At 33.1% G+C, this 16,134-nt stretch overlaps 1 protein-coding gene across 5 annotated transcripts in view; it reads left to right on the top strand.

Moving 5' to 3' along the window:
• WDR17 (WD repeat domain 17) overlaps positions 1-16,134 on the top strand; it is a 125,701-nt gene that overhangs the window by 68,175 nt on the left and 41,392 nt on the right. For all 5 annotated transcript variants that reach the window (XM_050792554.1, XM_050792556.1, XM_050792555.1 and 2 more), the window contains 6 exons: positions 317-568; positions 3,947-4,069; positions 6,445-6,629; positions 9,425-9,593; positions 11,821-11,912; positions 14,202-14,284. In XM_050792554.1, the coding sequence (XP_050648511.1) occupies positions 317-568; positions 3,947-4,069; positions 6,445-6,629; positions 9,425-9,593; positions 11,821-11,912; positions 14,202-14,284 (904 nt within the window). The remainder of the gene's footprint in view (positions 1-316; positions 569-3,946; positions 4,070-6,444; positions 6,630-9,424; positions 9,594-11,820; positions 11,913-14,201; positions 14,285-16,134) is intronic.

The following is a 16,134-nucleotide window of genomic DNA, read 5'->3' as shown; positions in this document are numbered from 1 at the left end:
GAAATTTGTAATTGTGGACTAGATCTGAGTATATTATTTATCTGTATATTTTCTTACCGCTTTTCGGTAACAAATGGGAGACACGTTCAAGGCACGAGAAATTGCCAAAGCAGAGTATTGAGTCTGACTTTCATCAGCAGGACAAACAAATTTTTTCTGCATTCACATGTCAGTTATGCCTTCTGCATATAAATACCACGTTTGTATTTTCAATACCCTCAGAGATAGATATTGTACAAGGAAAAAGTTAACATCATCCAAATTATTGATCTTTTTTGCAAGTTTTTTGGAAATAATTATCTCTATATTTTAATAGGTAATAAAAATCAGAAACATGTTCTGAGACCTGAATCCCTTGAAGGGACAGACGAAGAGGATCCCGTTACAGCCTTGGAGTGGGACCCACTGTCTACCGACTATCTTCTAGTGGTTAATTTGCATTCCGGAATTCGCCTCGTAGATTCTGAATCGCTTTCTTGCATAACCACATTTAATCTTCCCAGTGCAGCAGCTTCTGTGCAGTGCTTAGCCTGGGTTCCCAGTGCTCCGGGGATGTTTGTAACTGGAGGTAAGCTAATGCCCATCCCGCAGAGTTTTAAATATGTGTGTGTATTCTTTCACTGAATTTAGGAAATTGTCCTTTATAGGTTGATTTTGTGGAAAATTTATTAATAGCTCAATTATTATCATTCATTGTAAATTGCTAGTGTACTTTTATTTATATTGTGTGTCATTGATGATAAATAAAATGAAATGACAAATAAAAATGAAACTTAAGGTCCACTCTGCCAGGTTTCTGGAAATACCTTGGAATATATTATATATGTGCACACATGTGAGCATGTCTGTGTATGTGCAAAAGACAAAGACAGTTCAATTTCAGGCATAGTAGGATGACAGTGAAGGTGCCGACCAGAAAAACAATTACCTGATCAGAGCTTTATTAGCTTCACTGTCTTAGTCCATTTTGTGTTGCTATAACTGAATACCACAGAATATTCTGCTGTAACAGAATACCACAAGCTGAGTAATCTATAAACCACAAAAGGTTTATAGTAATCTAAACTATAAACTAGATTAGTTTAAGGCTAATCTAAGGAGGCTGGGGTGCCCAAGAGCATGACACAGGCATCTGGCGAGGAACTTCATGCTGCTGAAAGCAAGAGAGGGCAAGAGCATGAAAGCAAGAGGAGAACTAGCTCGCTTTTATAACAAAGCCACTCTCACAATAAATAACCCACTCCTACACTGTCTATAGTAATCCATTCATAAGAGTAAAGCCCACATGACCTAATTGCCTCAGATTAGACCCTATCTCCTAACAATGTTGTATTGGGGATTAAGTTTATAACACAAGAATTTGTGGGAGGCATTCAAACTCTAGCACTCACTGATCCATGGGTTGAACGGATACTCCTTCATGGTTTCCTAGTCATGAGAGAATTAGCAAAGCTAAGTAGTGATAGGGGATGGGAAGATGGGGGAATTGAGGAATAATAATTAGAAACTAAATAAATGACTCTCTACTTTTACCATTTAATTGTGTTCAGAGAGAGAGACCTCTGGAAAAACAGAGTATGTTCAGCTACTGTATAAATACTTCCCATATTTGCTTAGTGTAAAATAATAGACAAAGACTCTTTATAGTCTCAAAATTTTAAATTCTTTACTTCTTTAACACTTAACATAATACTGATGCCACCCTGTATCTTTGGGTTCTGCATCCGTGAATTGAACCAACTGTGAATGATAAATGTTAGGGAAAAAAATTCCACAAAATTTCAAGAAGCAAAACCTGACTTTGCAGTGTGACAAGTACTACGTTGAATCCATGTGAATCATGTGATGTGTAGGCATTGGATTAGGTATAGCAAGCGATATGGCTTAACTGTGTCTCCACCAAAGATCTTATCTTGAATTGTCATTGCCATAATCCCCAACTGTCAAGGCCTGACCCAGGTGGAGCTAATTGGATCATGGGGGCGACAGTTTCCCCTATACTGTTCTCGTGATAATGAGTGAGTCTCACGAGATCTGGTGGTTTTATAAGTGTCTGGCATTTCTCCTGTTTGCCCTCACTCCATTCCACTGCCCTGTGAAGAAGGTGCCTGCTTCTCCTTTGCCTTCCACCATGATTGTAAGTTTCCTGAGGCCTCCCCAGCCATGCAGAACTGTGAGTCAATTAAACCTCTTTTCTTTATAAATTATCCAGTCTTGGGTATTTCTTTATAGCAGTGTGAGAGCAGATTAATACAGTAAATAATCTGGAAATGATGTAAAGTATATGAGAAAACATGCATAGGTTATGTGCAAATATTATGCCACTTTATGTAAGAGACTTGAGCATTCATGGATTTTGTTATCCATGGGAGGTCCTGGAACCAATCTCCCATGGATAACAAGGGGCAACTGTACATGAAAGTAGATGGATTCTTAATTTATATATCTTAATTGCCTTTAACTTTTCAGGATATAATTAATAATAGGCATGGAATTTTTTTTTTTTTTTTAAAGACAGTGTCTTGTTCTGTCATGCAGGCTGGAGTGCAGTGGTGCAATCTTGGCTCACTGCAACCTCCACCTCTGGGTTCAAGTGATTCTCCTGCTTCAGCCTCCCAAGTAGCTGAGATTGCACTGTGGCACATGCTACCACACCTGGCTAATTTTTCTACTTTTAGTAGAGACGGAGTTTTACCATGTTGGCCAGGCTGGTCTCAAACTCCTAACCTCAAGTGATGCACCCGCCTCAGCCTCCCAAAGTGCTGGAGTTACAGGCATGAACCATCATGCCCAGCCCAATAGGCATAGAAATTTTTAATGTCTATTATTACTATTACTGAAATATCCTTCACATATGAAATTCACCATTTTTAAAGCATGCAGTTCAGTGGTTTCTAGTATATTCACAAAGCTGTGCAATTATTACCACCGTCTAATTAAAAAACATGTCATTATTCCCCCAGCCAACCCTGTACTCATCAGCAGTTACTCTCCATTACTGCCTCGCCAAAGTCCCTGATACACACATGTGCAAACATAAACTGTTCATTACTTTCTGTCTCTGTGGCCTTGCTTCTTCTGGAGATTTCATGTAAATGGAACCATTCAATCTGTTGCCTTTTGATTCTGGCTTCTTTCACTTAACGTAAAGTTTTCAAGGTTCATCCATGTTATAGCATGTATCAGTACTTCATTCCTTTTTATGGCTGAATAATATGTCATTATATGGATATAGCAGGTTTTGTTTATCCATTCATCTGTTGATAGACATATATATTGTTTCCACCTTTTTGCTGTTATAGATAATGATGCTATGAACATGTGTGTACAAGTTTTGGTGTGGACTTTTGCTTATTATTCTGTTGAGTGTTTGTCAAGGAGAGGAATTGCTGAGCCATATAGTAATTCTATATTTAATCATTTGTGGAACTGCCAGACTCTTCTCCAAAGCAGTAATTAAGGTGGGAATTTTGGAAGAAAGGAGACTGTCTGATTGGTCTTCAGGTATATCTGACAGTCCTTAATGGCTGAAAGTGGACAGTGGAGCAGTTTATAAACATTTCAAAGGTAGAAGGATTGATTATTTAAGGTTAGAAATCGAGGGTTTTCTGTGGCTGGCTATTTCCTAGAACAAGTGTGTGTCAATAGGGTCTTTTTTTGTGGTTGAGTTATTATAATGATCTTTATTGGAGGAAGCTGCCAAGACAGGGAGTTTCTAACCCTATAAAAGGTTTTGGAGCAAAAAAGTAGTGAAACATGCCAAAAATTTAAAAGTTAAATAGTATTTCAGCTGTTTGGTTGTACTACTGTATGGTATTGTTATTCAAAGGATGTCAATAATTAGTCCTAAAATATTTCCAGTTGAAATTTTGTTATGCTTTTATGTCTAGGCATTTTAGTTTCATACAAAATTTGTTAAAATATGCTTTTTCCCTGATCGGACTAGATTCTCAAGTGGGTGTTTTACGCATTTGGAATGTTTCAAGAACAACACCTATTGATAACCTTAAATTAAAGAAAACAGGATTTCACTGCTTACATGTACTTAATTCTCCTCCAAGAAAAAAGTGTAAGTAAAAATGTTATCAAAATTTTAATTTTTTAACAATATTGTATTTTCTATCAAATAAAATGATATAGTGATATATCAAATACTATATGCCACTGAAAAGCAATTTTTTAAAAAAGGCTTTGATAATATATGTGCTCAGGGAACCATCAAAGCTACACAAGATCTAATATTACTAAATTGAAAATATTTAGAGTCAAGTTACATTTTTTAATGCTACTAAATAAGAATATTTAGATAATTTCAGATTACATGGAAAAGATGAATCAATGATATTGATGAAAATAAGTTAGAAATATTGAGTGATAGGATTAAATAGATTATCTGAACTGAATTTATGTTTTAAACATGGCCCGTTTAAAATCTGTACAGTTTATAACAAAAACAACCTAAATATTCAAATTATAGGATCTAGTATACATATTACATGTTTGAATACCAGTTGTCACTGGATTAGTAGTTAGTATTATGGATCTTCTGTATCTTCTTTATTTCTGTTTATATTTTCTGTATCATTCATTGCCTCTGTAATTAAGAAAAAATATTATGCACTTAATTTATAAAAAGAAAACAAATGGAAATTTGGGGGAGGTTTAGAATTAGAACTTTTTTCAAATATCAGGGAAAAGTAATAGACTTCCAGTTACGTCTGTCACGATTGCTCTGTGTGGTTGGTAGCATTCCCGTTTTGTATAATATACCATAAAAAATATGGGGTAGGGAGTTCAGTGATGAAAAATTTACAGCGGTAGTTTCCTTCTGACTCTATCTTTATAAAATACTAAGTAATTAACAATGGCTATTCAAAGTAATGTTATTTTGGTGTCTAATTGGTAGGCAATGGCAAGTAGTAGAAAATCTCTGTATTTGAACCTGTACTCCTTGTACAAAATTGTGAAGTACCTAATAAATCTAGAGCCTGGAAGCTAGAGAGTCTAGAAATATTAGGACTAGAGAAGTAATATGCTGGATGCTGGCTCACTGTTTCGGGATCTTGCAGTTTTTCTGTCATTGTTAGTTCCTTTGTTTAGAAACTTTGAACTGCCATGTCATGGAATGTCTGATATACCAGATTCTTTTCTTTCACGTTTTTTCCTTACTATAAAAGTAGCCCATGTCCATTAGACAAAGTCAGAAAATATGAAGAATAACATACCAGTCTTGTCATTTTCAAGCAATTCTTTTCAGATTACCTCTTGTTTGACTTCTAGGTTTTTCCCTCAATTTTTTAATATAACAGAAAGTATGGAAAAAGAACAATTGTGAAAATGAAATTTTAAAAAGTAAACATACTGAATTCTGAAAAGCATGATTTACAAATAGATTGGTGCATAAAAGTTGTCTAACCCACCTATAATGTCAATTAATTAAAGTGTTAGAAAAACCAATGATGGATTATATTAATTTTTAACCAAAATATCAACAAAATTTAGTGAACCAAATTCATTGCTACCAAATGCCTCTTTCGTCATTTGTAGTTCATTCTAGTTTGGACTTTCTTTGATTCTCAGATTCTGAGAAATGAATGTTATCCAGAATAAATGAACGAAGGAAAATTGTATTGTATTTTAATTTTTAGAATACTGAGAAATATTTTCCATATTCCAGTGTATAATTTAATAGTAGATTGGTCTCATAATTTACTGTAGGGTCATTATTTTGGATTATGTTTACGAGAAAATATTTCCATTCACATTCTAAGGAAAAGCTTTTTGGAAGAAGACAAAATATGGGATAAATAATATATAAAAATAAACACAGTGATATTTATGTAATTGAAAGTAGGAGAAATCCAAGTCTATGAACAGTAAAAAGAAAAAACAAAACAAAAAAAACACCTAGGAAGAAGAAAGAAAATTGAGATGCCAATGCAGGTCAGATAGTGTTGTGATTCTTATTTTGTGCTAAATTAAAATGAACTATGCATAATCTCAAAAAATTATTTTCTCTGGCTTGGAAATTATTGGCAGAGAGTTACTGGTTTAAAAGAAAAAATTATATGCATATATGATTGTGTGTGTGGAAGGAGGGAATAAGTTATTATGGCAGGATTTTGAAAGAAGCTTATAATTCAGAAACAATCATGCTGCACTTTAATTTATGGGGTGATAAGAAACCACATATTCACAACAGATTGTGATCCCTCAACACGCTAATTTTCATCTCTTGACTCCATCTGTACTTTAAAATAATATCCAATTTTGTGCTTGTATTTTTTGGCAATCCCAAAGAAGTGCTCATGTGGCGGAAAATATGATCATTGCCCAAAGGGTTTACTGGTACAAATTCTGGATTTTTTTTTTTAAATGAAGAGTCTTTCTAAATTAAGTTCTGTGGTTTTATTCCTAAGAATGTTTTCTTTCCTTCTATTTTAGTTTCAGTCCAATCTCCAACCAAAAACCATTATACATCCTCAACAAGTGAAGCAGTTCCACCCCCAACTTTGACACAGAATCAAGCGTTTTCTCTTCCTCCTGGTCATGCAGTGTGTTGTTTCTTGGATGGTGGAGTTGGACTTTATGATATGGGAGCTAAGAAGTGGGATTTTCTTAGAGACTTGGTATGTATTTAGTCATTCCTTTATTATACATAACACTTTTTTGTGTAAACCCATGATCTTTACTTTTACCTGTATCTTAATATTATTTGAAATTATTTTTGTAAGTAATAATATATTAGAAATTTATTGTAGCTGGTTGAAACATTTTAGAAAATGCATAGAATGATGGATGATAGAACTACTAAAATAATTTTTAACCACTATACTTTTAAAATCTTAATGTCTATTTATATTTTATGTACAATGGAAAATTACATAGCTGTAGTATATTTTGGAAGCAAAATGAGAATAGAATGTCCTTTCAAGAGAAAAGACAAGTTGATCTCTGCCAGTTACTCAAAGCCTTATTGTTCCCATTCGTTAATTGAGTAAGGTTGGATTATGTTTTCTAAGATTTGTTTCTATTGTTGAATCGATATAATACTTAAGTGATTCTATGAATTCTGTTTTTATGATAATTAAGCCCCTATATAAGATAAAATACAACCTTCTCGAGATCCCACATTTTTGTCTGGTTGTGTTCTGTGGTACAGCCCCACTACCTAATATAGTATCTGCCACACAGCAAGACTATTAAATTTTGTTGAATGAATGAAGACATGCAATGATACATATTGTGTTATAATTAATATTTGTCAAAAACCATCGTCTTTAATTTTCCCTTCTTTAGAGTTTCTAAAAATGCCCCTGTCTTTTTCCACTGGTTTGAATTAGACTAATCTGGACATTTAAGAAACTTTTAAATGCTAATTATCTTCTTTTGATCTTAGAAAAAGAATCTAGAACTGTAATTGTCCTTATAACTGAAGGGAGAGAAAGAATCAGTAATATTGTATCTTTTCAAGACTTCTCATTTAATTTTATCCTCAAATGAAAAATTGATTTATAGGAAAAATATTTTTAAAATAATCTGTAGCTTAATTATTTTTAAATTTTCATTTTTTAAATATTCATTTGAGGATGATATAATTTTCTTTTCACTTTAACTTTTCTTTTTATATAAACTGTTTCCTAGTGTGGTAAACTTTTTGTGTACTTCAAATTACCATTTATTTTCAAAAAAATTTATGAAAGGGAAGGGAAAGAAACGTAAGAATACACTTAAATCTATAAAAAGTTATATAAGCAGAAGAGAAGTCATGCAATCTAAATTCAATAAATTTTCTATGACACTTCATATTAAAGTATATTTTACTTAAAATCTGTTAATTTATAATTCTAATAAATGCTGAATACTAAAGCTGCTTGATTATAAATTATCTCAGTTGCTTTTCTGACTTTAAATTGTGTGCCAGTCAGGAGGCAGTCATTTTTTCCTTATAGTTTCAATGTTCTTAACATAGACCCAAATGTGAAATTCCTCAAAGTGTCACCAGAAGAAACAACTCTGAACTGCTGTATGTATAAAGCATCTCCAAAGATTCCAGATTACATAGGATAAGAAATATATTATTAATATTTTTTAAAATCTTACATAATTTTAAAAATCTTATTATTAAACATTCCAAAAGGTGTACTTCCATGTGAATATTTGCTTCATTAAAATTAAGAAAAATGCCACAACATTTTCCTCTTCTTACCCACCTTCCTCTTGGTAAGAAGAAAACACGGAAGAAACATTTACAATTTCGTTCTTGCTATGTGAATTTTCATATTTCAGAAAATAAAAATTTAAGGCTTAGCAGTGAAATAACATTTAAAACTGCATGTAAGTCCCTGCCTTGATTATGTTCCTAACATTGGAAATGACCACGTGGAACAGCTTCAGCCAGGTGAACCAGTGACTCTAACAACATTTTTCCTTCTTGCTAACCCTTGAGATTTTTCTTTCCTTTACCCCCACCTGAAGGAGAAACTTTACAGTACTTTTGTAGTTTCCTAACGGTTGTGATTTGTGGTATTAATGGAAGTACAGAGTTTTAAGAACTTTCTTCTCTACCCTTATTCTATTAGTTGAGGACTAGCAAACCCTGTCTTTGTACTTCAACTCCGTCTCTAAATCTCAAATGTTAGTTTCGTTTGCTTAAAGAAGAAATTTCTATTCCCATTCCCCAGCATTAGAATAGTTGTAATTCCAGCTATTTATGTTGGTCTCTTAATGGATTTTCCCAAAGGCCCACAGTAGTTAAGCACTACTTTACTGGTATATGTTTACGTGCATCTGCATATACCACTTTATAGTCTTGTGGGTGTTTGGGATCCAAATCATTGTGTAATGGGAACAAGTATTCAGGTTCCAAAGAAAAGACTTAGAAAATTTTGGGACAAGGCTCATTAAAAATTGGGCTTATGCCTGATTCTTTTGTTTCTGCTAAAATTATGAGGTGCTTTTGGAGCATTCGTATAAAAAAGGAATATTTGCATTAAATGACTTTTAGTTTGAGTTTCATCTTGGTCTTCTATTATAGTGCCAGATGACATATGGTAACTATTAAGTTAATTGCTTTATAGATTTCTAGCATAGCATTCTGTAAGTTTAATAAAAATAGAAAATACCTTTTGCACTGAATTGAAATTGAAAAGTGAGACTTCTGAACATCTTTGAGTTTAGTTGCTGATTTGAGGAACCGTGGTTGACTAAAATCTAGGTCTGTACAAAATAATACAGTCATGGCACAGAGAAAATTCAATCACCATAGTGATTCCAGTTTTCTGTTGTTTTTCTTGCCTAAGTATTTTTGCATTAATATTTGGAAAACCATACTACATGTGTCGATTTGAGTATACATTGTGGTTTGTCTATTAGTAATGTGAAGTTTTCTCAATAATTATGAGTCTTTATGCCATATTCCTAGGGACATGTGGAAACTATCTTTGACTGCAAATTCAAGCCTGATGATCCTAATCTTTTAGCAACAGCTTCCTTTGATGGCACTATAAAAGTCTGGGATATAAATACATTAACAGCAGTGTACACATCCCCGGGTAATGAAGGTGTTATTTATTCCCTTTCTTGGGCTCCAGGTAAGAGATATTTTATTGAAATTGGGAGTGCAATGAAATGGCTTTTTAAAGTTTTATATTCATCTGAGTTACTTTCTTCCTCTTGATCTCATCTTGTTCTAAATGAATGTAGAGCAAATTAGTGTGAACGTATTTGTTGATTCTCTTTTTGCGAGGTTTAAGAAGAGTCTATCTTCAGAGGCACTTTGATTCCTGGTGTCCTCTATATAACAAGTCATACAGAAAAACCACAGTAAATCAGGATTATCTTCACCCATCTAATATTAGTTGTATTTCTATGGCTACGCCTTTAAAAGTATAATACAATTTACATGATAGAAGTTTTCTGGAAAATTTTAATGTAAATCCTGTTTATGGTCATATATCAAGTAAGTTCACTTGTAACTGTGTAATTCTATATTAAGTTCACCTTTGAAATACTGAAGAACTTGTATGCCATAATAAGATCTTATCTCTGATCTTAGATGCCACCTTCTACCTTGCTGTACATATAGAGGAGAGATGGCCTATGAAACCTCTGACATTGTCTCCCAAAACATTATTTTCCCATAGCAAATAATTTCACACACCTAAATAAATTTTTCACTTTTAAAGTATATATAATGGTTTACTTATTTGGCCTAATAGTAATATATTAATTCAGTAACTATATGCAATGTGGATATAGCTCATCCTTATTTTTAAAATTATTTCTTCATACGCAGGGATTCTTAACTTTCAATATGTGGGCCTCCAAGGGTTTTATATTTCATCAGAGAGTTTGGGAATCTCTTAGAAATTTATGAATAATTTTTAGTATATGTGTATATATGCCTATATCTGTCAAAGAGTATCATAGTACTCAGATTGTCAGAGTTTCATGATACAAAAAAGGTTAAGGACCACTGCTTTGTGTATCCTTCATCTCCTACAATGAGGAGAGTTATAGAAAAAGGTTTTACTTACAACTCTTAATGACAATGTTTGTCCTTTAAGCAGAACATAACTGAGCCTGTTATCTTGATTATTGCAGTATGCACCTCCACAGTGGGTTACCTTAGCTAGCAATATAGGAATTGCACCAGCCAGTGCAGTCACCTTGCACTAGAGCTCTTATTAGCTGAATACTCTTCATCCTACAAAAGTATTTATCTGAAACATAAAACATAAATAAAACTTGTGACTGTAAAAACTATTGTTTCAAATCATAACACAGAAGATCTAATCTGACTTATAGCATTCTTTCGCTCTCTACATTGAGAATTTGCAGCAAGAAAGTAAAAATGTTAGAAAATGGAAATTCTGTCATTTTCTGTTATGTGATTACTGGTGAATCATGACTTTGAGGTAAGTGGGGATGATATTTAAAGGATACACAAGGGTTGACAAGGATGGAAATAGAGTAGGATATAGATAATTACATAATTTCCTCTGTATCTTAGTGTAGATAGAAGACGAAAAGAAAACAAAAGCAAATAAATTTTGAAACATATCCCCAATAATTTAAGAACCCCAAAAGGAGAGCAGAATAAAAATGTTGGAAATATGATGAGAACATTTTAGTGTGTATAATCGTTTATCAGAAAGTAGTTTCTCCGTATTTTTATCCCTAGATAGCAGATGACAGCCGCTGCTTTCTTCTGAGGGAGAAAACCTCTTCTTTCACTGACTTGCAAAAGGCACTTATTTAAGTCCTTGACCGTTCACTTAGCAGTAGTTTTATTTTCACAAATATTTTTTATTTCTTAAACACGGAAAGCATTGTTTATGTTTTTATGGAGAAACTGTATTTTTCATGTGATCTGTTCGTAGAAATACTTTCATAACCATTAAAATACTACTAATCATGGAAATATGAATACAACTGAATATGTGACAATATTGAGGAATTACTGTTAATCTCCATGAGAGTCTGGTCTTGGTCAATGAAGAAGTCCCTGTCTTTTAGACATGCGTACTGAAGAGTTTTAAGAATGAAATAATATGATGTCAGAGATTTACTCCAAAGAACTTCAGCAGATGCTATAGACAGAACAAGACTGGCCATATTTTGATAATTGTTGAAGCTGTATAATGGATACATTAATTGTATTATTTTATCTGTATTTTATGCATTTAATAATTTCCAAAAAAATTAAAGAATTAGTTTGCAAATCTCAATTCTTACATTTTCACAAGTTATGTTTTTTAAAAAGAATTACATTTGTGGGAGACATTTAGTATAATGTCTAACAAATTGTTTCCTAAGGTGGTTTAAATTGTATTGCTGGGGGAACTTCCCGAAATGGTGCTTTTATTTGGAATGTTCAAAAGGGCAAAATTATACAGCGATTTAATGAGGTAAGATTTATTTATTGCTACTGAATAATATAATGTTTTATACCATTTTGTATTTTGTAAATATTTTTATTTCGTAATATAACACTTAATAATCAGGTGGTATGTATGTTCTCTCAATTAGAAGAAAATCCTAAAGGATGCTCACATACTAAACTGAATTCTGAAAATTGTAGCTGAGTCACCTAAAGTTGCATTAGAGAGTCAAAGGAATTTGGGGTCATCTTCCACAAAATCTAGGCAAATACTAAATAATAGGAAGAAGACTAAACTCAGAGCAAGTCGCAAATTATAGTCCTGGTTCTGTTATTAATTAGCTCTCGACATAAGGGGAATCATTTTATTGCCCTAAACCTGTTTCTTCACCTAAAAAATGATGAAGGTGGATTATATAGTTTCTTAGATTTCCTACCAGTTTTCAAATTCTATTTTTCCATGAAGAGCCTTAAAACCTGCTCACTTACATTTGTAGCATCACAGATTTTATTTCTCCTTTGGCTTGGAGTTATATTGTCATCCTATATTTTACTGAGTTCCATTGATATTTGAAAAATACATGTAATCTAATTACAAAATCTTAGGTATGAATCGGGAAAATGATCTAAGATTGTCTTGAAATTTCGTTTATTTTAGATGGTTACTGTTGAAGCTTATTAAATATATAATTTCTTTGAAAATTGCTTCTATATTTGGGGTTTTAAAAACATCTATACAAAGAGTATTATCCCTTTGAAGATGCTCCTTAATAGTCTTGCTTTCCCACTACTTGTAGTACTGCAGCAAATGCAGAGTTTTTAGGAAAACTTTATGGACCACTGTGAGCAATTTTGCACTCAAAAAAGGAAACTTTGAAAAGGATTCTAAAACTTACATCCTTCCCTTTCTCTACATACAACACAATACCCTTTCAGTTTAGCAATGCCCCAACCTGCCATCTTCCCTCCCATCACCAAAACAACAATTTATCCCATAATAAATAGTGGATTATAAGAAGAGATGAGCCTAAAAATGAAACTTATAGCCTAGATTCAAAAATTGTGTATCTTTACTTATTAGATCTGTTGATTTTTTCTTATGGCATCTTGGCAACTTGGAATCTCACATACCTGCCCACTAATACCTAAACACTTCCAGCCTGATTCTGGAAACCCAGCATTTAGTATCAAGGACATGTCTTTTATTTCTTTATGTCTTTCCCAGCATTCACTAGCATAGTTAAGACCACTATTGAAATTGCTTAAATCCTATGTCATGAATAAGGGAAAAATTAACAATGCCAGCTTTAATTAACTAAGCTACACGTGTTCCACGAAAAGAATTACGGGATAGTAGAGAGTCATAAATGCAATTTTCATGGGAATAAATGAAGCTGACAGAAGGCCTCCACCTCATAAAATGAATGAATAAAGGGACTAGTCCCATTTTTAAATCTGCCTGCATAAACCTACCCTCCTTGATCCCCCAAAGAGGCACAACCAGCGAACTGGAGATTGCTTTAAGAAGTTAAAGCTGTATTTACACAGCAACCTTAAGATGCAAGATAAAAAGTCACCTTAGTTTCCCCTTAATGGAAGCCACAATTTAAGTACTATATAAAGTAGAAATGTTTTAATTAAAATTTAGAAATGGGTTGATTACAACTTTTATTTACCGATCACATAGTTGATGAATGACACTCTCATGTGTAATATATTCCTTCTAGTTTTAAAAATTCTTATAATTCCAGCTATAACTATATCCCCTGGCCCTTCCTCAATCCTAGAAAGCAGAAAATCAAGCAAATATAAAGTGATTTATTATAGGAATAATGTTAAATCTATTCTGATTTCTTTATAAAATGGAACAACTTTGGAACTTAGAGAAACAACCAATAATAACTGCTTACAACATGTCTTATACTGAGGTTGAAGTAGCGCTGTGTTTGGAACCAGACAGATAACTGTTTTCATCACCATACTGGTATTCATGGGAAAAAGCATTAAGCAGAGCTTAAATCTACAGATCACTTAAGAAGGATATTTTGACTCTTTACCTTGTATCCAACAAAAGGAAATGGAGCCACCTGATTTATGTCTCAAAACAACAGACTGATATCTTAAAACTTTTCAATTGTGACAGCTTTAGACATTTTTAAAGTATATGTTCAGGTTTCTGCTCTTGACAGTAATGCCTCTGTTAGTGTCATCTAAAGCACATTCCTAATAGAAAAGTAATACTTAGAAGAAGTAAATATATAAGAGAAAAAAAGGGGTGAATTATTTCTTATTGATAGGTATTTTACATTTTTTGAAGCATGGAACAAATGGAATATTCTGTATTGCCTGGAGTCATAAAGATTCTAAAAGAATAGCAACCTGCAGCAGTGATGGTTTCTGGTAAGTACTATGTATGATACATGATAGGAAATTACACTGTTCCCATTTGATCATTCCAATTGTTTATCAGTGATATTTCATTTGTATAGCTCTACCAACTCTCAGAAGCATTATTTTTAAACCCATATAGGCACATATTATATTACTGTAATGTGTCATTAATAAATAACAATGCAAAGGTATTTAAAATGTGTTTAATGAGCCATTCATTGCTTTCTCAATGAAAATACTACTTGAATTATTATGAAAATACTCATTTTTTTGCCTCAAAGAAACTTTAAGGACTTTTCACATAGTCTTAGTAATTATCATCACATCACATCACAAAATTTGTTTAATAAGCCATTCATTGCATTCTCAGTGAAAATACTACTTGAATTGTTATGAAAATACTCATTTATTTGCCTCAAATAAACTTTAAGGACTTTTCTCTTAGTAATTATCACAATGAGGTCACAGTAGTATTTCAGTTTTACAGGTGATTCGGCAGATATAAAGTGCTGTAGAAACTTGTTTACAGTTTTGTAGATGCTGTTATTTATAAAGGGATAAAAAGCCTTTGCAAGGAGAAATAAGGTCATGCATGTGGGAAATGTCTTTTGTTAGGAAATAACTTCACTGACCCTGTGTTTTAGAAGTATGTGCTTTCTTAATTCTTTAAGTTCCAGAAATAAGTAAGTTTCCAAATAAAAGTATGTAAGCAAAAAATGCCTGGTTTAAAAAACTTTTTAAAACCAGATGCTCCTCCCCTGTAGCTATCTATGGATAAAGTCATCTTTGATAGGTGGATACGTGGTATAGACACTCATAGTTCTTGAGAATACAGAAGTTGTTCGGTTTTGCTAAATCCACTCCAGTCTTCTCTTCCTTACTTTTTAATTTCAGTAGAAAAGACAGTAGTTATGGAAACCAAAGATCCTTACTGGGAAGTTAAAATTTTCAGAAACAACAATATTAGTGATTTTTTTTTTTCCTTGAAAGAAACTATGTGCTAATTGATAGATACCAAAATACAAAAGACGTGAGTTTTTTGATTAAGTGATACAAAATTAGTTTGACCATGTATTTCAGGGCATTATTTGTTTGACAGATACCACATTCAATGACTAAACACCTGTAAGCATAAGTCACCATCACTCCCCAGTAACCTCAAAAGTGTTGGTGGGCCTAATAACATTTAAGACAGTCTTTTCCATACACTTCTAAAACTTCATAGCACATTAATTAGTACATGCTTTTTTCCTAGTGGAATCAATAGCTTTTGCATTGTGGTAATAATAGAGCAGGGTAGTAGAGCTTTTATTTTTGCAGTTAAATTACATAGAATCCTTTTCTGATAGCAGAGGGTAGGGGATCATCTCTGAATTGTAGTTATATTACTGAGAGTATGCAATGAAAAGTAATAACTTAATGTCTTGGTCTTGGTGCAATGGTACATAAAACCAGCTTTATAAATAGTTGTTTTAAATACTATAAATTTTGAACTACCTCATTTTGAAGCTAAAAATCTAACATATATGTTAGTTATATCATTATGTTTTAAAATGTGTTAGACTATGTTTTCCTCAATTTAAAAAAATTCTATAAGAACAAGGGTGTTTGTTGTTTTTCCATCGCTCAGGCTGGAGTGCAGTGGCGCAATCCCAGCTCACTGCAGCCTTCACCTCCTGGGTTCAAGTGATTCTCCTGCCTCAGCCTCCTGGAAGCTGAGACCACAGGTGTGCACCACCACACCTGGCCACCATTTTTGTATTTTTTGGTAGAGATGGGGTTTCACCATGTTGGCCAGGCTGGTCTTAAACTCCTGACCTCAAGTGATCCACCTGCCTCGACCACCCAAAGTGCAGGGA

Source organism: Macaca thibetana, chromosome 5 (assembly GCF_024542745.1).
Source record: "Macaca thibetana thibetana isolate TM-01 chromosome 5, ASM2454274v1, whole genome shotgun sequence".
NCBI classification, from domain to species: Eukaryota; Metazoa; Chordata; class Mammalia; order Primates; family Cercopithecidae; genus Macaca; species Macaca thibetana.
Note: the sequence above shows the minus strand (reverse complement) of the source record. Positions and strands in the feature narration are given on the sequence as shown.